This window comes from Tiliqua scincoides, chromosome 5 (assembly GCF_035046505.1).
Source record: "Tiliqua scincoides isolate rTilSci1 chromosome 5, rTilSci1.hap2, whole genome shotgun sequence".
Taxonomy (NCBI): domain Eukaryota; kingdom Metazoa; phylum Chordata; class Lepidosauria; order Squamata; family Scincidae; genus Tiliqua; species Tiliqua scincoides.
The window spans coordinates 36,765,536-36,789,912 of record NC_089825.1 but is presented as its reverse complement, the minus strand read 5'-3'; the positions used below and the strand labels follow the sequence as shown (position 1 = coordinate 36,789,912).

General features: G+C 43.0%; 1 protein-coding gene and 1 pseudogene across 1 annotated transcript; one reads left to right on the top strand and one right to left on the bottom strand.

Annotated features, from left to right (window-relative positions):
- The first annotated feature begins 4,427 nt into the window (after nt 1-4,427).
- On the top strand, nt 4,428-23,606 carry GSDME (gasdermin E). Its single transcript, XM_066626993.1, has 9 exons — nt 4,428-4,638; nt 5,590-5,782; nt 7,790-7,961; nt 10,133-10,253; nt 16,209-16,391; nt 19,005-19,132; nt 19,259-19,457; nt 21,634-21,707; nt 23,367-23,606. The coding sequence occupies exons 1-9, from the start codon at nt 4,428-4,430 to the stop codon at nt 23,604-23,606; spliced, it is 1,521 nt and encodes a 506-aa protein (XP_066483090.1).
- LOC136654598 (5S ribosomal RNA) lies at nt 16,538-16,654 on the bottom strand (annotated as a pseudogene).
- Nucleotides 23,607-24,377: the final 771 nt, after the last annotated feature.

Genomic DNA, 24,377 nt, shown 5'->3' with positions numbered 1-24,377 from the left:
GATTGCGTATTTTTGTTCAATGAGCAAAAAAGACATTTTCCTAATACTCAGACCATTAATTTATATGTGTTTTTGGACTTAGGCCTGGCAATAAATGAAGTATTGATTTGAGTTTTCACAAACCTTTAGATCTGTAATTACATTCCTATGCACTTTTAGTCAGTTGATTAAAACTCTTAGGGTTAATCAAGTTCCCACCACACTTATCCTGTGATGTATGAATAAGGTAAACTCAAGGAGCTCTTATCCACCCTAGACAAAGAACACAATTGCAGAGCATAGATAACCCACTACCTTAGAGTTTCTAGCTTCAACTAGATTTGATTATAGTGGTTGTATTCGTTTTAATCATATCTGCTGTGTTTCTACATCATGCAAGGGTCTGCTCTCACCATGGAAGGATGAGGGGAATTGTACCCTCCCCTGCTTTACTTCTTGTGGTCTGCCGTCTCATGCACTACATCTGATTTTAGAGCCAATCTGACAAAAAATACCTGGAACTACTGTGAACAGAATAAATGAGAAAGTGGTTCCCCATCCAAAAGGGCTCACATTCTGAAATCAAAACAAAAAAAGACACAAGGGAGACACAAGTGGACAGTTGCTGGGAAAGATGTGATGCTTGGGTGAAAAGGGATACAATAGTTGCTTATATGTGCTAAATCTATGAAAACCACCCATTTTAAAGGTGGCTTTTTACCTTGTTAGATGAGGTAATGACAAATTGTGGTGGGGGAGAGGATTCTACCTCCTTACCAACTTATGTTTTTAAATGCTACCTCCTTTTTAAATATTCTACCTCCTTACCAACTTATGTTTTTAAAAACTTATCATCCCCAGCTGTGGGCATGTGGTTTAAAAAAGCAAATGTGTCTGTCACCAACCCATCCAATTGAGACCCGACATGAGTCTTCTCAGTTCTGCACCAGCAATTGAGCTGGTGCAGATCTGTGTAGACCCATCGGAGTGCAGGGACGCTACTCGGGTTAAAGGAACCAATGTTCCCTTACCCTGAGAAGACCTCCGGCTGCTCCTCCTGCCCAGCAGGATATAGCAGTGGCCATTTGAGTACCACTGTACCATGGGGCAGGCGAACAACATAAGATTGTGCCCTAAGCTAGGTTCCTTCCTTAACATCGAGTTCTTTATGTGGATGAAATACTGTGGTGCAAATGAGCATTTGGTCACGTGGACACTGTACCTGCAGAATGAAAATAATGCAGTCAATGCACAAGTGTACCACTTCAGTGAGAATAAGGCCCAAGTTGTTACCTTGATTTACTGGGTCGTGATCATTGTCAAAATGGCAGAAACAGCAGAACTCTTTGCCAAACAAAGCAGGAATCTAAAACAAAAGTAAGGGCTCATTCAGCACTAAACTGAATGGGTCCATTGGATTTTGTTTTTGCTTTAAATATGTTATGCATCACAGGATTTGAGTTATCTCCAGGTCCCTTGGGGTCAGTTTCTAGTTGCTAGTGGTAACCAGACAATAGGTCGATGTCAGGTGTGATCTGCTGTATTTTCTTCCCTGCTCTGGGCAAGATCTACAGGGGAACTCCCAGACATTTTATGTATGAACCAACTGTGATGTCATTTCTAATATAAGAAAAACTGAGTGATCAATAATTGGTTGATATTCCCAGTTCTGCAGCCCTCAATAAATACAGAGAGCTCTCTCTTCTTCTTTCTCCCTTCTTTCTCCACAAAATTCTGCACCTTTAGTATTGCCAAACCATAAAGCTGTGAAACAGATGAATCGGTCATCCAGTTTCATGAAGGTCTGCTGCTTGTATTTGCATCTCATTGTTTTTTCCTTACAAAGACAAACATCTCTTCTCTAGCACAGTTGGCATCAGTGTTTACTAGAAAGGATTTTTTAAATAGTAAACTGCTGTGTTTCCCCACCTGGAAAAAACCAATTAGTTCCACTTTAAAGCTTCAGTGTTTCCTATTTTAATCCTGCTCTCCCAAAACGTGCTACCTTGCTGCAAGTTCAACTTCAGTTACGTGTTCAGACTGTAGTTGTATAAAGTAATAGTTCCATTTAAACTCAGGTTTGGGCCCATATAAAATTAAAATTGGCAGAAACGTTAATGCATGTAGTTTATATACGCAGCACTTGCAATCTGCCTTTTGGCTATGTTTTTGTTTGATTTTTCAAAAGTTGATTTTAGATTTGTCTATATTAATGATTTGCTATATTTTAATTCTGCCCTTTCTCTCATCAGGGTGGCATACAAGATTATCTCCCTTCCTCTGCTATCCTTGCATCATCCTTGTGAAGTAAGTGAGTTTGAGAGATAGTGACTGATTAAAGGTCAGTCAATCAAGCTTCATGGCTGAGCAGAGGTATGAACCTGTGTTTCCCAGGTCAGAGTCCACTGTGCTAGTCACTCTGTCAGTATTAGGTCATATAGTGCAATATTACTTCTGCTGTCACTTTATAATCTGTATTTACACATGCTTAGCAAATATCTGTTGCTTTTCCTGCATCTGTTCATTTCACTGCACTTTGCAAAATCTTTCTCTGTATGACCTGCCTTCCCTTACCATATCCTTTTCCTTTGCTGCACACGCTGCTTTCTGAATCTAAGGCTGCATCCCATTCAAATACACGCAGGCAGTGTGCATTTTTTTCGCAGAGTATTTTAAAGGGAAGTGCAGTGATTTATACATAGATGTGCATCTTTGCTGACACAACTGTGGCATTCAGGTGCAACACTAAAACATGCACAGCCTTCAGTGAATGTTGGCTTATGTACTTCTTTGCCTGTTTCATATGTGAGGGGAGGCAGTTAGGAGCTTCTTCTTCTAATTTGCAGCAAACCATAGTTTGCACCCAGATGTGGTTGTTAAACCATAGTTCTTTGTAGATTCTTATGAACTAGAAGTGAACATTTCTAATCTATTTCTCTCTCATGCAAAGGGGAGAAGGGACAGTGGCAGGCCTCACATAGGCTCGATGGGGCAAATGCCCCAAGCACGGAGCTTTAGGACCCCGCAGAAGCCTCTCCATGGCTCCCAGTGGGGTCAGAAACTATATTTCCCAGAAGCACAGTTTAAAATGCCAGGGAATCTCAGAGAGGCACTGTGCACTCCAGGTAAGTGAGGGGGGCGGATTTGCACATGGGGGGTAGCAGCATCCCATGGGGGGGCCCCATCTCAGACCTTTGCCCTGGGGTGCGGGAGGTCCGCCACTGAGAAAAGAATGTAAGAGTGTGCTCCCATGCTAACAACCCTGGCTTGTCTTAGTGTGGCCAGTATGACAGCTGAGTGCAAACCATGTCCTAGGAAGCAACCCTGTTCCTTAGGAAATACTCTAGGAAGGAGATGGTTGCTCTTAATTTTTCCTGTAAATATCCTGCCCAAAATTTTCCTCCAGGAAATTGCCAACCTGGGTCTTAGCTACTTTTTCTTCTTCTCTGTGTTCCTGCATGTTTATGAAAGCTACATGTATGCAAAGTGACACTGGGCATAGATCTGCCAGCTGCGAGACATTGCTTGTGGTTTGGTCATGCAGAAATCTAGACACGCCAGTGTAAGACAGCGAAGGAGTCTCACCTGCAGGGCCGGCTTTTAGGCAATTGGGATAATTTCGCCCAATTGGTCCCCCATATGATAGGGGCCCCACGCTGCCCTTCTGTCCGCTGCTGCTTCCAGTTGACCTGAAGTTGGGTCGCTTCGGAAGCAGCTCCCACCCGCTGCTGCTTCCAGTTGACCTGAAATTAGTGCCATGCAGGTGGCAGCATGCGCACCTTGCTCTTACCCCACTGTCACAGCTCCCAAAGCTATCCTCTCTGTTTTGCTCCAGAGCATTCTGCTGCAGACAGGGGCAGCGATGGGCGAGAGTCAGGGAGCGCTGTGGGCTGGGCGCACACTGTACCACTAAATGTACAGGAGTCATATCCACCTGCACCAAAGTAACAGATTTTTTTTTTCTTGGTCTTGGTCTGGCTCCATTCAAGCTAAGAGCTAGAACAATTAGTAGAGAGGGTCCCAAAAATTAGGGGGGGGGGGGCATAGAAATGTTTCCAATTGGGCCCTCTAGCTCCTAAGGCCGGCCTTGCTCACCTGACAATGTGGCATAGCTTTGTATGTTTTTTAGGTGTAGTAAGGGCTGGGATCCAGTTTACTGCTGTATAATATATGAAGGAGCTTTCTGAAAATTCCAGCCCTACCTCAATACTCAAGTAGATGCAGTCTTGCTTGTGGGGTCTAAATTATTTGAGATGGTCATATTAAGAGCCTACATTTCTCTGATGTGGTTTTGGAAAAGCACTGTTGATATAGCCTGCTTTGAAGGCTGTAACTGTACAAGCCAGTGTCTGAATTTTTAATTGAAAACTGCATGTTCATAATATTTCCATTTATCAGATGTTGGTTTTGTTTCCTTAGATTCTGAAAAAAAATCCCCCATCCCCAGAATGTTTGCGAAAGCCACGAAAAATTTTGTGCGAGAGATTGACTCCGGAGGAGACTTGATCCCCGTATCCAGTCTGAATGACTTGGATAAATTGCAGTTCCTGAACTTGGTGACAAAGAAGAAGAAGACCTGGTGCTGGCAGAAGCCAAAGTACCATCTCCTGTCGGTCACGCTGAATGATGTGCTAGTTGAACACAGACCCATAAAACCCGGTAAAATGACAGTCCTGAAGATAAGGAAAGGGGCAAAGTGCAGGCATTACTTACAAAACATTTTTTCTTTTAAGTCAGACTACTGCAGATTTGTCAGCTTTCCTTGTCAAATTCAGCTTTAGAAATCTCTGAAATATTCAACACTTCTTTTGAAAGCCAAATGCTGCCTTATTGTTGCTTTTAACTTGTTGTTATGTTTTAAAATGTTTATAAGATGGTCGTTTAAACTGCAACATTGTTCCTCCAGCACAAGGGATTCTGATGTTTCTGAATGGCACTATTCTTTGCAGGCCACCCCCTTTTATGTAGCAGCAGTGTGCTGTACCTGCCTATTGTAATTCGAGAGCTTTGATCTACTTGAGTTAGATGGAAACTGAAACATGACTAGCCTTTGCTTTCTTCTTTATGAGGGAGACTACTCTCAGAGTACAGTTAGGAGTGTGAGACGGATACTGACTTCACTGAAGCTGCCCACTGACTCATTAGTTAAGCAGAGATTTGACCCATTGTCATAAACCAGAGAATAGCATATCTGGAGAGGCTGCCATAATGGCTAAAATTCCCACCTGGCCACCACCCTTCTTACTTGCTCATGTAGAGGTGTTTAAAATGGTGTAATTTTACCTTACTCAGAAGTAAGCCCATTGTATTCAGTAACACTTAGGCTGTAATCCTGTCTTACTCACCGGAAACACCTCTACCCACAAGGCTTTGTGGCATAGTGGTCCAGATTTTTGCTTCCTTTATTACCTGTATCGCAAAAGCTCACAAATACAAGAACAGCAAAAAAATTAAAACAGGAATAAAATCAGCAAAGTGTTATAAATGAGTAATCTCTTCAATTTTGATTTATTAGCCATTCCTCTTACTCTGTTTTAAACAGCAGTTCCTTCTTGTGTCTCCTGAATTTCTTGAAGTCTAAACTACTGTTTTTTGTTCTTGTTTGTTAAGTCATTGTGGAGTCTGACTTTGTGAAGTATGAAGGGAAGTTTGAAGACTACGTCAAGGGCAGCATTGAAACTTCCTTTGGAAAGATCAGTCTAGGAACTGGAGGAAGAGGTCTGGTGGAAAGTCAGTCATCTTTTGGAAATCTAAAAAAAGAAGAAGCGGACTTGCAGTTGCTTATGAAGGAAGTCAAGGGAAGGTAAGTAGGTAGGTGTAGGCTTCAGGAGCCACTGTCTTTGGCAATGCGTTAACAGAATTTCAGAATCTACTTGAGAAATTTGGGATAGCCTATGCTGGAATTTCCCAACCTGGGAAACACCCCAGGGCAGGTGTCCACGTTTTCATTTGGAGTGCTACCCCCTTATAGAGGGTATTGGCCTGACCAGGGACCCATAGGTGCTGTTAGAATGGCACTTCTGGGTTCTTGCCACTAGATGCGTGTATTAAAAAAGGGTGGTTTTTTTACTAGATGCAGAAAAAGGGTTTTGTTGGTTTTTTTTAAAACTTACTCGTATTTGGCTGTGGCAAGAACCTAGAAGGCATATTAAAGGCACCCATAAATTCCTGGTCGGGTTACTACACTCCTTAAGGGGGTAGTACCCACCCAAAGGTTGGGAACCACTATCTATGCAGCTGTGTAGAAAGGGAATGCTCTTAATGTGAAGGCAACAAAGGTTTCAATAGCACCTCCACACAGTGTTTTTCAGGAGACCTTTCAAGCACTCTATACCATTTTGAACTGGAACGTCTTCAGATACAAGTGTGAATTTGGTGCATCCTTATTTCTCTGAATCTTTTTAAAACCAGCCATGTTCTTTGTGTTTAATGTCTTTTTTTCCATATTGTACTGCTAAAACTGCCCAGAAATGAGGTGGAGTAATTTGAGAGGCTCTGAATAATGCCCATCCTGTTCTCAGCTCTATCAGTTCTACTGACAGTCTAGAAAGAAGCAAAGTGTGGACGCTGAAATAGGTTCACCCTGCTTTTAACCTTTGTACTCTTTCCTGCCTTGAATTCTTTCCTGAATTCTAGTTGGCATGATCTTGGCTTTCACCAAGAAGTGTCCTTTCCAATGAGCCACAGGAGAGATGTATGTATGAGCTTTCCCATTTGAGGGATGCTGAACATGTACAGATTACTAGCATAAGACTTGAACTTTGAACTTCGCCAAATACATGTTGAACTACACAGTGATACCTCATGTCAGAGATTGACAGGTAAGCCACAGCTACCCCGGATGGAAGTTGTGTGAGTTCACCTGAGGTTTGCATTTCTTTTTTGCTTTGAGAGAGATGAAGAATAAAGTATAGACACAGCCCGGTAAACTTTTGAGCCAAGCTACAAAGATTTATAGTAGGACTTGTGCTTTCTGGCATGTCTGAAATTAAACCACTGGAAAGCTGTATTTTGAACTGACTTAATAGAAGAACTAACATGGGACTCTGCTTGGTGGAATGTGACAGAGGATTAGATCAATGCTCGCTGGTCTAGTTAGTTCCCTTCCATGGGAACAAAGGCTGTGAAAGAACTGGCATTGTAGCTTTCAACCTCTCTTTGAGTAGAGGAAATTGGGCAGCTATTTATTGCTCCAGTACCCTGTGAGGAAGCCAAGAGACGAGATTTGGAATTCACTCTACAGTAGTTTCATTACTAGGAAGATCCGTCATGGGGATCTTAACACTATCCCAGGAACTTTTCTTGATTATATAAGAACTGTTTTCTCTTTACTGTACACTTGTTCTACCAGTTCTACCTGGAATAGCACCTTTTGCATAAAATTGGATCTGTTATAGATCAGGAATAGTGTTACAGAAAGGGTATAGCCTGGTTTTGGTTGGATAACACATTTTGTTTGCATGTTATTGCATGCTGTGTAGAATTCTAGGGTGACACTATGTCTTCTAATGTGGTCAATAAACTTGCATATGTAGCATCTCAGTGTGTGATTTTTGTGGCTGTTGAAGTAATTCCTAGGACTTACCATTGTATAGAGGTGTTTGAAAATGGTGTTATTTTACTCAGAAGAAGCCCACTGTGTTCAGTAAGACTCGGTCTGTAATCCTATCTTACTGGAAACAAACTCCTTTAATAAATAACTAATACTTCATTATAACTTATTGCGGAACAGTGCTTCTGGATATAGCTAGTAAACAAAGTATTTTTCAGTCACCATTTTTACATCTTTCCATTCTCTTGTCATCTTCAGGACAATAAATCTAAACCACACGTTGCTGCAACAAGTACTTGAGAGGAAGCATGAAGTTCTTTGTATCATGACCGAAAGAATAGTTACAACTCAGAAATGTTTAATATCGGAATATGTTGAAACTGAGGAGAAAATTGCTGGTATGGTGGGGCTGAGTACAAAAATTGTCAAGGTAAGGACGTAGAAATCAGATTGCCACTCTTTCAGCAGTTCAACAGTGTTTTGGTTTTGTCGTGTTTTGTTTCTCTAGATTTATTGGGAAATCTTACACTCCTCTATAAGTATGCAGTGATTTGTGTTGGATCCACATCGCCAGTCTCAGCACAAGTAGCTAGGGACTCTGGGGCAAGACCCTGGCCTGAACCCCACCAGCAGTGGTAGGAAACATGCAACAGTTCTATCCTCTCCACTGACTAATGGGAGCATCCCCTAAAGGCCCTGTGGTGATGCAGGAGCTTCTGGGGGATGCTCCCATCTGTAGATGGGAAAGCTGCATGTGGGAGTCTCTCAGCTGACTTGTGCCATAGCTGGTTCTGGTACTGGAGGTTTCAGAAGCCAACCTCCACAGGTGGATGTGACCCTTCACCCAGTGCTCAGCTGGCTGACCCTGCACATTGTATGCTGAATGCACAACTGCTGAGACCTTTGCTGTGCGTGAGAGTTCAGTGGTAGGGCATATGCCTTGAATGCAGATGGTCTCAGACTTGCTCCCTGGCACCTCCAGCTAGACAGAAAAAGATTCCTGTCTGAACCCCTGGAGAGCCGCTGCCAGTTTGTATGGATGATCCTGAGCTAGCTGGACCAAAGTTCTAATAACTCAGAGATGCAACTTCTGATGGTTATATACAAACCACACTGAAATGAGCAAAAACTGTTCAAGACTGTATATAGCTCCTTAATCTTGTGCAACATGCTCTTATTTCACTGGGGCATGTACAGGATAAAATTTTTGGTGGATTGTGTCTTGGGTCTACGAATTAAAACACTTCATTGCTCGGGGGGGGGGCACTGGCTGAGAGTCCACTGGGTTGGCCAGATCCCCTGAGCCCCCTAGCACTGGTTATTTCCTACCTTGCTCACCAGTATGGAAGCAGGGAGGGAATACTCCCCATTGCCCACTGCCATAAGTGTGAGGGCTCCATTGCAGGCTTTTACTCCAGGGCCTGTGGCACTGATACCTGTGTAGCTTTATAGAATTGAAGTTCTTCAATTCTTGTCTGTCTTCCCTCCACTTCTCCTTTGGCATTCTCAGGTGTTCAAAAAATACTTTTGCAAAAAATTGTCTGTGCCTGCAGTATGATTACTGTGTAGAGTAAGTGGTTTAAAATTTGTAGGCAGCTCTCTAAAAAATACATGCTCTGTGCAATTGAGGGCTGCTTTGTCATGCTAATTGCCTTAACCGAATTCTTAGGGTAGTGGAAGACGTGCAACATCTTTGTAATGTAAAAATGGCAGATGCAAGAGGTACTTGGCCAGTCTTGTGTTTTGGATTCAGACTGAGGAGACAAAGACATTGCTGGATCAGAGCAAGGCCTGTTGACTACAGTGCACCTATTGCTAGCTGTGGAGAGGCTCAGCAGTCAAGTGTCACGAAGACAGCCACACTCTGCAGTTTGTCTTTGACCCCTGGTACTTTCTGTTGGAATGTTTGACCCCTGGTACTTTTGTTGGAATGCCTGGTTTGGTGTAGATAGTAAGAGCAGCCCTGAGATCATTAACCTCTACTGTCTTTTAGGTGTTTCTTTCTGCCCTGCCCTGTTTAATATTTGGTATTATCCCAAAGAGCTACAAATGAACCCTCCATCTAAGAAGGCACTATATAAGCTTCCTTCTTAGATGGAGGGTTCATTTGTAGCTCTTTGGGATAATACCCAACAGTAGACCTGAACTTCATGTTTGCCTAGTTCTTTAAAATAGCCATCCAAGCAAGTAACCATGGCCGACCTTGCGGAAATGAACTTCTGTAAGCCAGCGATGCATTGTGTGAAGAAAATACCTTTTGAAATGTTCTTTTGTGCCCTAAATCTGTATGAACAGGACAGAAATACTGATCACTGGCTCCACTTTAGGTACCCCTTTGCAATGCATTTTACACGTTGAAGGAAGGAAACATAACATGAGCATCTTGTTTTGAGCTCTGGATATTAAATACTGACAAATTTCTATTCTTGTTTCATCAGTTTGCGTCACTAGCTTAGAAATGACAGACAGCCTGAATTCATTTTGTATCACTACATTCTGGAGCATTTTCTTTGCCTTGCTTGACATTAATTTTGTGTGTATGTTGCTGCAGCATTGGATTAAACAAGGATAAATTAAAGAGCAGATGAATATCTCCCGCAGGTATCAGTGAGTGAAAATGGAAGTGTGATAAAGAATTCTAACGTGATCTTGGAGATTCCTGCTCCCACAACTATTGCTTATGGTGTAATAGAACTGTATATAAAGCGTGATGGCCAATTTGGTAAGTAATGTACCCATTTACCCTCTCTTCCCCTGAGCAACGTTACTAAGCACTATTGCCCAGTGAGCAATGCCTTTTTTTTAGCAGGGCTAGATCATGATGCAGTCAGTCGAGTTCTTCACTGTCTGATAACTTCTGAATCAAGTTAGAAAAAGTGATTATGGGTTTTGCAATTGTATTTGGCTGCTTAATGCTATCCCTAGTTCTGCTGAATTGGCAAGTGCACCTTTGTGTTTAAGGTGACCCTAAAGCTGTGTTTGTGTGAGAATAAGCTCTGTGTCAGAAATGAATGAGCATATTAGTGACACATGAGCCTGACTCCCAGCAGTTCCATCTGTCAGAGTCAGTTTGGTTGTTTACTAATTCATTCAGTGGCTATAATCCATTGCTGCTCATGTACCATCTGCTTTCGCTCTGGACTTACTCAGAGTTTTCTAGAATTCCCTTCCCACTGTACCTTTAAAATGCTTTTAAAATCGTTTTAGCAGTTTGGAGGACTTGTGCAAAATTGCTACAAGGAAAACTCGCTTGCAGGCACACTCTTTCCTTGGGGGCAGACAGCATGGTGAAGGACTGGTGGGGAGCAGCCTGCACCCTCCTGCCATAAAGAGCTTTTCAGCCTACTCACCCCACCTTACTGCTTTCTTCAGCACTGCCTCTTCTGCAAGACTTTTTTTAAAAATACAGGAAAAAGAAAGTAAAAATGTGTGGGGAAAGAAAGGAGAGTGATGACATGGAGTGGCTCCTGAGATTCACTCCAGAGAATCACTGCTGAGAATGACTCCACTACAGTACTTCCTCTCTCGCCACAAACTTCCTCCAGAGCTTCTGGAGGAGGAGTGGGGAGGGTTTTTGTCTGTCTTCTTTTTCTTTGAAGTATATGCAGCTTCCTATACTGTGGGTGTATGTGTTAAGTGCTAAGGCAGCGATTCCCAAGTTTACCCTGCAGCCTCTTCTTCCTGGCTCAACTGGGTGCCACCACCTTGGACCATGCAAAATCTCATGAAATCCAAGGTAGCACCCAAAGGTAGCCACCTTGAGTGCCCTTTGTTGGGATAGAAAGGCAGGGTATAAATTCTATAAATAAAAATTTTTTGAAGGATTTTGTGAGATCCAAGGGCGCTGCCAGGGGAACAGGTAAGAGGGGCACCCGAAACATCCCACAGTACCCCTGTGAGGGTGTCACAGTGCCATAAAGCATAGTAACACACACTTTGGGAACCCCTGCACAAAGGAGTATGAAGATTCAACCAGAAGGCTGTGGAAAGGGAAATTCTCTGGAGCTGGGCAGGGGGAAACCTGCAGTGGATATGCAGATGTTGTTTGTGAGGGCTACTTTCCATATCTCACAAAGGCTAATGACTTTGTGGGGGAAATGGCTAATGATGGGCAGAAAAGGTTGCTTCACTGTGTCACTTCAGAATTAGCAGCATCCTCAACTTGCAGGGCCTGGGAGATCTCCATACGTAGTGTTTATGTACTGTATCACAGCCTTGGCTTCTGACAAAAGGATTTCTGATTTCCTGCGAGTTCCACCAGCTTGCCTGTTTGCTCCAATTGTCAGCTGTCTGACAATGTCTCTGGATTGCAGTCCAGCTCTTACCTGTCTGTTTAGGTGCAAGAATGAGCTTTTCAATGATACGGTGCCCAGCTTGTCCCTCAGCTAGAAGAGATGCAGTCAGCACAGTTCCATGCTGAATTGTGCCGATGCTCTCTTCCACGGTTCTGATTCTTTTGCATTGTTGGGGCTGATACTTTCCTCCTTGTGTATCAAATGAATTTGCCTGGAATGGTACATAAGGAGAGGAGTATGGCTGTGGCATAGCCAAGTATAACACAAAGTGTAGCTGAATAAAATACAGTCCTTCATGCTTTTCATTTTTTTGTTTTACAATGGATGGTACATAATGAAGGAAACCCACATTTTTCTTGTGAATCTCTGCGGGTGTTTGTCCCACTGATAGTAAGGAAGTAGTGCAGATACTGTTTGTAGTTGCCAGGGTGTCCTGCATTACTCCCCTGTAGAAACCTTACTAAAAATTCCTTTCTTCAAAGTGTGGGTATAATTTAATGAAATGCACTCCATAAATCTAGGACTACCCATTTAAAAGTACATAGTTAGGAGCATTAGCACAAATTGCTAATTTTCAAACTTTTGAATTTTCAAACTACGACTCCTTGTTTTGTTGGAATGCCTGGTTTGATGTAGATAGTAAGAGCAGTCCTGAGATCATTAACCTCTACTGTCTTTTAGGTGTTTCTTTCTGCCCTGCCCTGTTTAATATTTGTCTATCTTATCTCTCAAGCCTCATAAAAAACTCATGCATTTAATGCTATCACAGGATACCCCTCCTTTGTGATATAATGGGAAAGTGGGTGGGGGAACTAGTGAGGCCTGCTGCAACCCACAAACCCAACTCTTGCAGATGGATGGGGTGTGCCACCAAGTAAGCCCATTTTTCTTCCACTACTCATTTTCAACCCTCCCACAGCAACTCGAAAAATAAACACTTGTTGGCATGAATGGATGATGTCTGAATTGAGACTACTATATTGCACCGTAGAGTCAGTACTTGCTGAAGTGGAAGGGCATTCCTGAGCTCTAGCATTTATCTCCATTCTTGATGCACAAGAGCTTGTGTCTAAAATAACTAACCTTGCATTGTGTATATAAGCTTTATTGACTTAATGTGTTATGACAGCAGATCACAAGGGATTGTGCCATTTTCCCATGCTTTATTGGGTTTTTCCTTATTCAGCTGTTTATCTTCCTTTTGAATTACTAAAAAAGCCAAATTTGAATTCTGGATTAAGGTTACCTGTGTCATAATATATCGCCTCCAACTTGATTGTGCTGTAATTGCTATTGTGAATACCAGAGCAATCTACTTATTATCTCACTAGAAAGAATTCAACTCAGATTGTCAGAATATACATGGAAAATGTCTCTGATGCTTGTAGTTGGCTTCCCATGTCCTGAACAGTTGGCATCTGTAGCAAGCCTGTTGTTTCTTTGTAACTCACATTTGGTAGCAGGGGTGTCATGCTTTGGGTGTCATACCTTGTGTAGTGTGTGCTTTCCTTAATACATTTTTTTCTGTGCTTTCCCCTAATTTGAGTATTAGTAATATAGGAGATGTAGTTCTTTGAATGCATTAGAACTTGTCAGAAGCTACAGTCCATATGACCTATGGGTTGTAACTTGATCTAGCAACCAAATAACACTCAGGGCACAAACCAAAAAAGGGCATGGGCTGGCGCAAGGGACCAGTAGCGTCGCGAAAGAACCATAAAGCACTTTTGCACCACCAAGAGAGCATGGAGGCCGACCCAATCCCCGTTGGGCTGGTGTGAAGGTGAGCCTGCACTGGCCAAGTCATGCTGGTGCGGGGGGGGCGTGAGGAGGACAGGAGGGAGATATTTCAGGGCGGGCAGCGGGTGGGTCCGTGGGCAGACTGCAGGTGAGCGGGGGTGGGGCCACAATACAGCACTTGTGCCAGATTCTATCTCCGGTCCTGTGCATCCTGGAGCAGCTCCAGATCCAAGTAGCCCCATTGGGGCTGCTACAGCATTCCCCAGGGTAAGGAGAAGCAATTCCCCTTGCCCCTGACTGAGCCGCAACTGACCCCAAAACCACCAGCCTGCCTCCCCATTCCAGCAGAGGTTAGGATTGGGCTATCAGTCTGTTTGCCTACCCGCATGGAAGGTATAGGGCCTCTATGTCAGAGTTGAGGAATTGTAATTTTAGAGTTTAGAGAGAATAAGTTTAGAGAGAATGAGATCTGCTGACTGTTAGCAACACAGAAGCCTGTACTCTCCTTGCAAACCCAGCCATGGTTTGCAAAAAAAAATGACTTGCAAAGTCATGGTTGCTGGAGCTCCCCTCCCCATTAACTTTCTATAGAGAAAGGCAATTGGGGGGGCTTCCAGATGAAGGGTCACAGATTCTCCTAATCCCTCCCTCCTTGCAATTTAAAGGTACCTCTTCTATCTACTGTAGGGTAGAGCAGCATTTCAGGAGGAGAATACAGGCATTCAAACAGACTTACTGACTTGGAACCTTCTTACTGAAGGCTTCTCTGGGAACAGGCGCATATATATTAGGTGTCACCAATATCTTCTCTTTGTAGTATTCACACATAGCTCTCATTAGAATAAACAGAGATGCGAGAATCACCCTGGCAGAATCTTATTACTTGGGCGAGGGTGATCTTTTTAATTTTTACTTTCTTTCTCTTGCTGTGTGACTTGTCTTAATCTCCAAGGCAATTTTCAACCACTGTGCCATAGCACATTGGTATTCTGTGAATGGTCTGCAGGTGTGCTGTGGGAGTTTGGGGGTCATTTATTAGTAGGGGCACTGGAGGATGTAAGCCCCCTGCCGACAGTTCAGTGTGCCTTGTCAATTATCAAAAAACGGATGGTGTGCTATGACAATTTTAGTTTTTTGTTAGCGTGCCATGAAATGAAAAAGGTTGAAAATTGCTGCACTGGTTTTGATATGCTAATGGCTTCGTGAACAATTGCTTTTGTCCTTCTCTATAGCACCGGGGTGCCTCCCCTTTTCTTTTATATATGCTCTCAATTCAAAGAGATATGAATGTGGAAAGGTTATGTTTAAATTCTGGACATGATTGTGAACACTAAGCTTGATTGTTAACAACGTTTTGTTCCTTCTCACTTTTATTCTTAAGTAATCTGCTATTCTCTTCTTCCTGTGTGGATTTCATTTCAGCTTTGCAAGTGCACTGTGTTCTGCTTGTAAGGAAGGACTGAACTCTCCCAGCTCTTCAATACCTTTTCTGTGGCAGTTATAAACAGCAGTGCTATAACTCTGGTACTAATGATAACTTTGCTGTTTTCTAAAGGCAAAGCATCTAATTTTTATTCCAATTGTATGTCAAATGAGACTGCCACAACCTGACAGCTGTTAATGATTCTCAAAAACTCATTGAAAAGCACAGATTGAATTGATTATGGTACTAAATAAACCACCTTTTAAGTGTCTCTAGAGATATTTAAGAGTTTTCTCCTGTACTGAAAGGGTTGCTTGCCTGTCTTTTTTACATCTTCTTCTAAAGTTAAAGGAAAGTTCGCTGAAAGGTAGCAGAATCAGAGTGAATTTCTATGATCAGATCTTCTGTTTCTCAGGTTTTGTCAAAAGCAGCCATTGTGGGTACTGGAGAAGACTACTCTTCCCTCTACATTATTCTCCTAATGAAATTCTTAGGGAAAATGGGGCAGATGAAAGCTTTGGAGGGGAGATCTTTATTGAGGAAATCACTGGGGGGAGATCAGCACCTCTCACCTTATGCCGTGGTGTCATTTTAAATTTGGCTCCCCCGTGACTGAATGTGTTGGGTGGTAGCTTGGGATAGATTCTCATGGTGTGAGTCTGTGGAAGCTATACTGCAATACCATGAAAGGTTAGCAGTAAGGGGATAGTAGTGGTGAGCTTCATACTCATTTTTTCCTACAGATTATAGCCCATCTTTTGAATCAAAGTGGATTATAAACAGGTGTCGTCATTGTCCCCCCACCCCGTATTTGTGCCTCCAGTAACTGTAGGATCCATTCTCTGTGGTTCTGTGCGCCCCCCCCCAGCCCATTATCTTCATTTTTTTAGTACCTGTTGAAACACAGGTGTTTCTTGCTTAACAGGATAGCATTCTTGCTTAACTGAACAATGTGACGTACAGGCAGGCAGCTTGCACTCTTGGCCAACACAGCTCAAACAAGCAGGAAGCTACCAGGGGAACGTCAGTAGTTCAAATATAAATGTATATTTGGAAGCAATTAGTACAAAGCAACATTTTTATTTTCCAAAGGTCAGATGCACACAATGAGAGATGGACAGGGATAGGGGGAGGCTGAAATGTTGTCGAGTCATTTGTTCGTTGTATTTGATTTCAGAGTCTTTCTGGGTAATATAACCTAAATGATTCTAATTGACAGACTTCTGCCTACTTCACGAGCAACAAGGCGGTTTTGAAAGAGAGAGCACTGAAGGGCCTTCCTATCACCCCTTAGCCATCCGAGATGCCATGTTCCTCCACCTGGATTCTGTGGATCATGAGAACCAACCTGACCCTGAAAGCCCTATTCCCAGTGAGGCTTCGTTAAGCATTTTGAGAACAGGTAATGACAAAAAAAAGAATAAAATATTTTGTTCTATGTTTCTTTTAAATACAATAAAAATTAGAATTTAACTCATTCCCTCTTTAACATCTAGTTGAAAATCCCTTGCTGGTTGGCAACCTTCAGTCTTGAAAGACTATGGTATAAGCCTACAGCACCCAGTATTCCCAGGCGGTCTCCCATCCAAGTACTAACCAGGCCTGACCCTGCTTAGCTTCCGAGATCAGACGAGATTGGGCATGTGCAGGGTAACAGTTAGAAACTAGAGTATGCAAGTTGGAGCTGGTGTGGATTCAGCAACAGGCACTTGGCCTCTCCTCTCCTCTTTGAAATAAATTGGGTTTTTTGCAAGCAAAACCTCTAAAAGTAAGGTAGTTGGACTTCATGTCCCCCACTGTTATATTTTACCGCCCCTTTTGCTTAATCCTAGACTTCTAAGTATGTTTGCAGAGCTTAGTGTTGACTTTTCCGCAGAGGGAGGTAAACTATGTATCTGCTTTCTTTCTCCACTCTGGAGAACACCTCTGGGTCACTGCAGAAACTCATGTAAGTGCTTTATGACAAAACACATGCATTTCAGCAGTACCCCCTCTTGCTGGGGGTACATCGTCCCTTGCTATGTACATAATTATGACCGATTTCAGTTTGTGTACCTTTGCCAAACTGCTCCATTTTAATAACATTTTTGTTGACACATGCCTGGACTAGCAATTCTTGAGAGCATTTGTTACACAGCATGAAAACGTTTTCTTAATTAAATTCCTCAGCAGAGGCTTACTTGGCATCATGACCTACCAGATCTTATTTTTCTTCAGTGAGCACCGCCTTTTTCTGGGAAGCCCTAGATAGAGAAGCTGTGGGTGAGGGTCACGTTAAGAGACCACATTTGAGGGTGGTGAAAATTGTGTGCTATTATGAAGTAGTTCATTGCATTTTACCTAAAGTCTACAGCAAAATTGTGATGAGAAAAATGGCAGTTTCAAGAAATGGAGGAAGCAGGAAAACAGCTTCCCAGGATAGGTCCTCTTCTGGTTGCTTTTTCTGTTGTAGATAAGCCCTTGCACCAGTATACCCTTTCGCAGGCCTCCTAAATTGACCAATTGTTTGTAATTGGCCATAGCTATTGACCAGCGCAACCTCTTTGCAGTAACTGGGATAAAATGGAACTTTCTCTGGAATAGAGAAGAGGTTGAAAGAAATAAATGCATCCCTTTGTATGTCTAGAATAGGAGTGTTTTTGTTGAAAGCTCCATGTGATTGTGTTTCCTTGGCTAACCCGTTGTGTGTGACTTTCTTAAAGGCTTATGATGCTGGCTCTTTATTGCGTTAGCTGTTCAAGCAGTGTTCCACCCTCTTTGTAACTGAATTGTGTAGCTATTGAACCAAACTGTGTTTGTCAGTTTTTAACCTCAAGTCATTCTGTTTGGCCATATGTGTTAATAGTACTTTGGATTTTTTTAATGGTTTAAATTGAGTGTGCCAAGACCAACTGGTCCTCCATTTCCTGTACATAAATACTTCGTCTTTTGGAAATTGCAGAGTCCATTTTTTAAATTTGTTTTCAGATTAGATACTGAACTTGTAGAATTGCCCCCCTATCTTCAATAAATTCATGTCAGTGTGCCATAAAGTATTTAGAATGGACATCTGCTGAAAGAAATCAGTGATAAAATCAGTTACCCATGGATAAAAATGATGTGAATTATTTATTTTTAAAGTAAAAGTAAAAATATTTACATGAGTGATAGAGAAAAGGCAAGGCAAACACTAGAAACTGAGGCATTTTGAGGCTTCTTCTTAAGCAGTTTGCAGGAGGCATGCCTCTTTAACACACTACAAGTTTTCTGCAAGAAAGCCCAGCAGTGAAGCATTCAATGGGAACAGAAGTATAAAAGAATTTGTACCATACCTAGATCTGCTTTCTAGCAAACTTTGCACCTCTAGTATTTTGTCTTGAAATGAACTTCAGTCAGGGATGGGCAAATCCAGCACAGCTTAACTCAAGTTGAATCACGAGTCTCCACCTCCTGCAACTCAACTCAAAAACAAATCCTAATGGGGGCACTTTCCGAGTAGCCCAGAGCATTTTCGCAACTCAAAGACTTGAGTCACGAGTCTTTTTGATACACGTGTCAGGTGTGGGAAAAATAATGGAGCTTCTTCCAGGGTGTGTGTGTATGCTTGGATGCAAAGCAAACATTACCCCTTCCTTGCCTCCTGGCTGGAACCTCCCTGCTGATCGCCTGGTCTGAATGATGACCCCTTGAGGTTTTTCACGGTGCGAAAACAGTAAGCAAGCACACCCAGGCACAGACAGACTTGAGTCTGGATGCATGGGGACCAAGTGCAAGTCAGGGGCCTTTGACACAAGTGTTTTGCCGAGTCTTCCATGCATATGACTCGAGTGTATATGAGTCAGCGAAAAAACACAGATTTTTGTGACTCAGATTTGACTCACCTCACTCAAGTTCCCATCCCTGACTTCAGTAATGCCCAAAGTGGCCCATAAATAGATCACACAAATTCTTACTGATTGACTGATTAGCTGTTGAGGATTTTAGGATGTTTGTCAAGCAATGTATGGTTAATGTGTCCCCTTTCTCTTTTTGAAAGATGCCTTACAATTAAAGGCCCAATTCCAGCCCTTTATGATGCTCCCTGAAGAGAGGCAAGGAGCTTTATACTGCCTGTTCCAAGAACTTCTGCTTCATGAAGAAATGGTGACTCAGCTGGAGGATGTGGTAACAGCTTATTTCCTAAACACACACTATGCTCTCTTCAAACCTGGTTTCCTGTTAACTAAGCAACACTGCTTTAACATTTAACATCCCATTAATACTGGGTCTATGTTTTGTTTTTGTCTGCAGATGGACAGCATTTGCTCAGAAGCTAGTCGAGAACTCTTGGTAATGACAGAGTTGAAGCCTCCCGCACAGCAAAATCTTGAGGAGTTCTTGCGGCTACTAGGAATCCGTTTACAGAACGAACGGATGATACGGAAGGATCACAGCCTTCACAGCCAGGAGCTTCTTGCAGCTGCACACTTCCTCCTCAGTGCTGTGGCAGGTACAGAAAGAGGGGGAAACCAGCAGTTTTCTCACAAAGCAAGATCTGCATGGGGTGCTGTCTTGGTTCTTTTAGCTTAATTGCAGTGAGGGGGCAACAGCAGTACATAAGAAGCCTTACACTCAGTCAGGTTGTTAGGTCATCTAGCTTAGTATCATCTATACTGACTGGCAGCATTTCCAGAGTTTCAGACAGTCTCTTCCCATCCCTACCTGGAGATCCTGGGGATCACATCTTCTGTATGCAAAGCATATGGTTGGCCACTGAGTTATGGCCCCTTCCCTTTCAGTAAGTTTCATTTTCATACTGCCTGGGTGGGTAGACCGTTGAGCAGTTCATGAAACTGGCTGAGACTTCCAGCCACAAGCCATTATATCCGTAAAGCATAAAACTGGGCATCGTGCTGGAAATTGCTCAGCCCTAACTTGCACTGAACACAGGACGTTTCATTCACATTTACAGGATGATGACTGCTCTCATTGTGTGCCAGGGAGGCTCAGGCTTTCATGAAAATGCTGGGTGCTGCAATTTCGTGTTGGAGTGAAAATTACATTTTTTTTAAAAGTGAGAGTGACACGGTGGCACTAAAATTAGAGGGTCACAGAGTTGTTGGCACAGGTGGTTTGCGCAGCATTTTTGGAGACCTCTGCTAGGATGATCGCTGCCAGGCTTGTGGTTATAAAGAGAGGAGAAAAAACTTTATTGAAGGAACTACACAATTGGACAGTGAGAGGGATAGAGAGACTCTCTGACTGAGCAGAGAGAGATGGAAGGGAGTCAACCTAAAACTAGAAACCTGCATCGTAGACTGACTTAAAGAAAAAGACAAGGTAGGAAATCCCTCATGATCCTGCTAATTACCTATATTGCCCCCTTCTTTGACCCTAAGCCAGGGTGCCCAAACATTTTGGCGGGAGGGCCACATCATCTCTCTGACACTCTAATTAAAAAAAATAATTAATTTACATTTAAAATATGAATAAATGAATTTATTAGAGATGGAACTTGTATGAATGAAGGTCATGCAGTAGCTCTATAAAGACCTTGCACAAAGCAAGGCCAGCCTTTCCTTCACTTCCACTGCTGCATCACAGATGTGAAACAGCAAGTAGTGGAGGGAGCCCTTGTCCCACAGCTCAGGTGAGAGTAGAACAGTCGTCCTCACGCTGAGAGCAGTTGCATCAGGCCATCATGGGCTCCAGCAAGTCTCCGGAGGGCCAGAGGCTCATTGGAGACTGGGGGCTCCCTCCGGGCTGGATTGAGAGCCCCCAAGGGCTGCAAGTGGCCCCCAGGCCGGGGTTTGGGCACCCCTGCCCTAAGCCAAAGTACAGGTAACTGAATGCAGATTTTTCCCGTCACCGGTGTCCCGACTTTCCTTCCTTGCCCCTTCTCCCATTACAGACTTTAGATTGTACACTCCCAAGAGCATATACCAGGTGTGTATATAATAGTAATAAAAAAGGCATTGAAGGTGGTAGGAGCACCCTCCATTACAAAAAAGTCATTTTGGGGTGTACTTCTGGGTGATTTAAATACTGCTTTTATTGTTTTCAGTATTGCTTTTCCTGTGTGGTACTAAACGAGTTCTCCGTCTTCTGCTGATGGTTTTGCTTCCTGTCCCAGAGAAACGCATTGTGCTGCATTTTTTTCCTTTTCTATTAATTAGTGGGGAGGACCACTGCTGCAGGGTTAGGGTGGCTACCTGTGCCCCAGTGCTTTTCTCAATCACATGCCTCCCCACCTGGTGCAATATAGAGCACAAGGGCTATGCATTTGGCTTAAGAGTTGTTGTAGGCCTTGAGAACTAAAGCCCCCCCCCCCAAATGTTTCATAGTGTTGCAAGTGCTCCCATGTGCTACCTAAATAAAAAAAGAAAAGCATGGTGCTTTCTCCATAGTGTCAAGTTTGGCCTTTAAGATGATGTAGAAAACATTGGCAGAAAAATTTCCTCCTTCTGGATATTGTTTAAGATAAGGCTGATGTCTTAAGAATAGCAGAGTCTGTTCTCCACTAGGGTTTGATTTAAATAGCCTTTGAGAACCTGTCCCCGTGCTGTATTCCAGGAGCTCATGTCATTAGGCTTTTTAAACATGCTGGGCTTCAGGGCTTGATTACAACTGACTGCTTTTAAACAGTGCTTCTGAAGCTTTGTTTTCATTTTATTTCTCTTCCACAGAACTGTCAGATCATGCACTTGTCCTGCTGCGTGCCTGCTGTGATCTCCAGATTGTCCCTTCTTTATGTTGCTTGGTAAGTCATGCAAATTTGAGTAGAAGACCTGAGAATGCCAAGGTTCTTTTTATTAAATAATCGGCAGCTGCCTTCACCCAAGTTTGGACCCATTGCTTCATTGAGCACTATACTACTGCCAACATTGGCAGCAACTGTCCAGGGTTTAAGACTGATGTTTCCCAGCCCTCCCTGGGACCTCCTGTATGCACAGCAGGTACATTCCAGTACTGAGCTACATTCTCATTCCCAAAGCTGAAGTTTCTTCAGGCTGTAGCAATTCTAAGGTGGTCTTGGACTGGTGCATGATTGCGCCTAGCTGGGAGTCAAGGAGACCAACACAAGAAGTTGCGTTGGCCTCCCTGCACCAGGTCCAGCCCCAGCCCCAGCGGGTGTTAGTGTTGGCCAACGCAGGGGTTGGGGGGGCATGGAGAGGGTATGGAGGAGGTTGGAGGGAGACACTTCAGGGCAGGGGTAGGGTGGGTAGCTGGTGTTCCCAGGGGCAGGGAGTGAGGAACGAGACTAGGATCCAGCAGTTATGCCAGATCCTGACCCCATTCCCAGGCGGCGTGGAGTGGCCCTTGGCCACTCCGTTCTACTGTGATCTGTTACCATGTCAGGTGGCACAGATCTAAGTAGACCCATTGGGGCTGCTACAGTATGACATGGTGTAACAGGAAAGGTTTTCCCTTGCCTTTGGCTGTACCCCCTTTGGCCCACTGACCTGCCTGCTCCAGCATAAGTTAGGAGTGGGCTGTCAGTCTCTCAAATGCTTTTTGCTCATGATGGCTTGCTCAGGATGTCACCGGGGTGTGTTTCATTCCATTTTGAAAGCAGTACTAAACTAAGGGTGCAGTCCTAACCCATTTTCCAGCTCTGACATAAGGACAATGCAGCTCCAAGATAAGGGAACAAACATTGCCTTACCTTGAGGAGGCCTCCGTGATTGCCTCCCAACTGCAAGATGCAGCACATGCCCCACAGGCACAGCTAATAATAAATATAATAAACTTTATTTATATCCCAGTGCTATGCCAGTGCTGGAAAGTTGGTTAGGATTGCGCCCTAAATGAAGAAGCAATTTGCATGATGGTTAATGAGGGCTGGCTTCATTATCTATAAGCAAGTAGCAGTATGCCTTTGAATACTGGTTACAGGGAAGCAGTGGTGGGAGAGAAATCTGTCTCTCTTTCCTACTTATGGGTTTCCAGGGCCTGCTGATGGGATCCAGAACTTCTCTTGCATGCTGCTTTTCAACAGAAAAAAGTTGAAGCAGTTTGCAGTCAAAGAAATGGAAAGATGGGCTCCTTGTCCCAAAAGAACTAGCAACCTGAATAAAGGAGGCAGCAGTCACAGGAAAAGATGCAGTTCTTGGGTAAAGAGAAACAGTTACTGTTTCCTGCTTAGCATAAGAGAAACACCAGTTTAAAGGGTGCCTCTTTGCCCAGTAAGCAGTGGCTAATAGAACTGCTTTGTTAGTGTTAATGTGCTGCAGTTATGTTCTTATACTGGTTTTCCAATTGTTTGTATTTTGATATAAACTACTTTGTAGAACATTTAATAGGAAGGCATTTTTTAATGTTCCTAGAAGTTCAGCTTCACTACAGCAAGGGTGCCCTTAAGAAGGCACTGCATTGCCGTGTAACTGCTTCTGACCATTCTTTCTGTCTTTCTGAACAGCCCACTATGACCTCAACTGATGGCACGTTGACACTTAGCGATCCAGTACTGACTCCACTCACTGACACAGGGAAGTTTCAAATAGTGCAAAGGCTGTTTGCTTTATCAAACATTAACCTTGAGATGACAGAGTCTTCTGTACGAGCTGTAACCACAAAGAATCCGAGATTTTTCCCAATCATTCTCTATATAGCATTGAATGGACTTGGTGCATTAGGCTGTAAAACAGCTCAAGCTTGAAGTAGCTTGGGTGGCTTAATAGATTCGACTCCATTATTTCATAGCACTCTTAAAATAAGACTTGAATTGAACTGATTTGCATCAGTGACACTGGAGCATGATGAAATTGTATGGATAGTGTACAAATATTTTTTAAAGAGCAATATAAGCATGCTTCCTAGGCAGTAGATGGGTTTTTAACGCTAGCCCCTGTAAGCCAAAACCACTTATTGTCTCTAAGCAGCTCCTATTTAGCTTATGTTGTCAGTTTAGAGAGAGAGAATTTGTAAGTAAATTCAATTACAAAAATTGAATTTTATAAGCCAAAACCCCCTGCTAGGAGAGTATGTCACTCTTCCTTGATCACATATGTACAAGGAGCTTTCATCCTCCTCTACGTTTAGGTATGCTACTCCCTGTAAATAATTTACTTACTAGGCATGTTTACTTTAGGGGAGGGCTGCTACTCAAGTACATAAATATAGGTTTACAGTTGGAGAGTCTTATGATTCGTGATAAAGTAGCTACAAGCTGTCACTGTGTAATGATGTATCACAATCTCTGCTCTCACGTAGAGGGAGGACAAGCATGGAACTATGCCTTAAGCTCCAAGTGACTTTTCTAGCACACAGGGTGGGCGGCAGGATGGCGCAGCCTCCACTGAAATGTCATTTCTATCAAAGACATGCATGATACTGATTGTGTGAAATGCAACAAACAAGGATGTTTATCTATTGTACATTTAAGTGGAAACATCTTAGTAAGGAAACCTTACTGCTAGTAATGCTGTTG

Excerpts from the sequence above, each read along its gene's own strand:
- GSDME (XM_066626993.1), top strand. The coding sequence starts at position 4,428 with ATGTTTGCGAAAGCCACGAAAAATTTTGTGCGAGAGATTGACTCCGGA. Across the intron at positions 4,639-5,589 it reads ACACAGACCCATAAAACCCG|TCATTGTGGAGTCTGACTTT; the intron begins GTAAAATGACAG and ends TTGTTTGTTAAG. Across the intron at positions 16,392-19,004 it reads GTTAAGCATTTTGAGAACAG|ATGCCTTACAATTAAAGGCC; the intron begins GTAATGACAAAA and ends TCTTTTTGAAAG.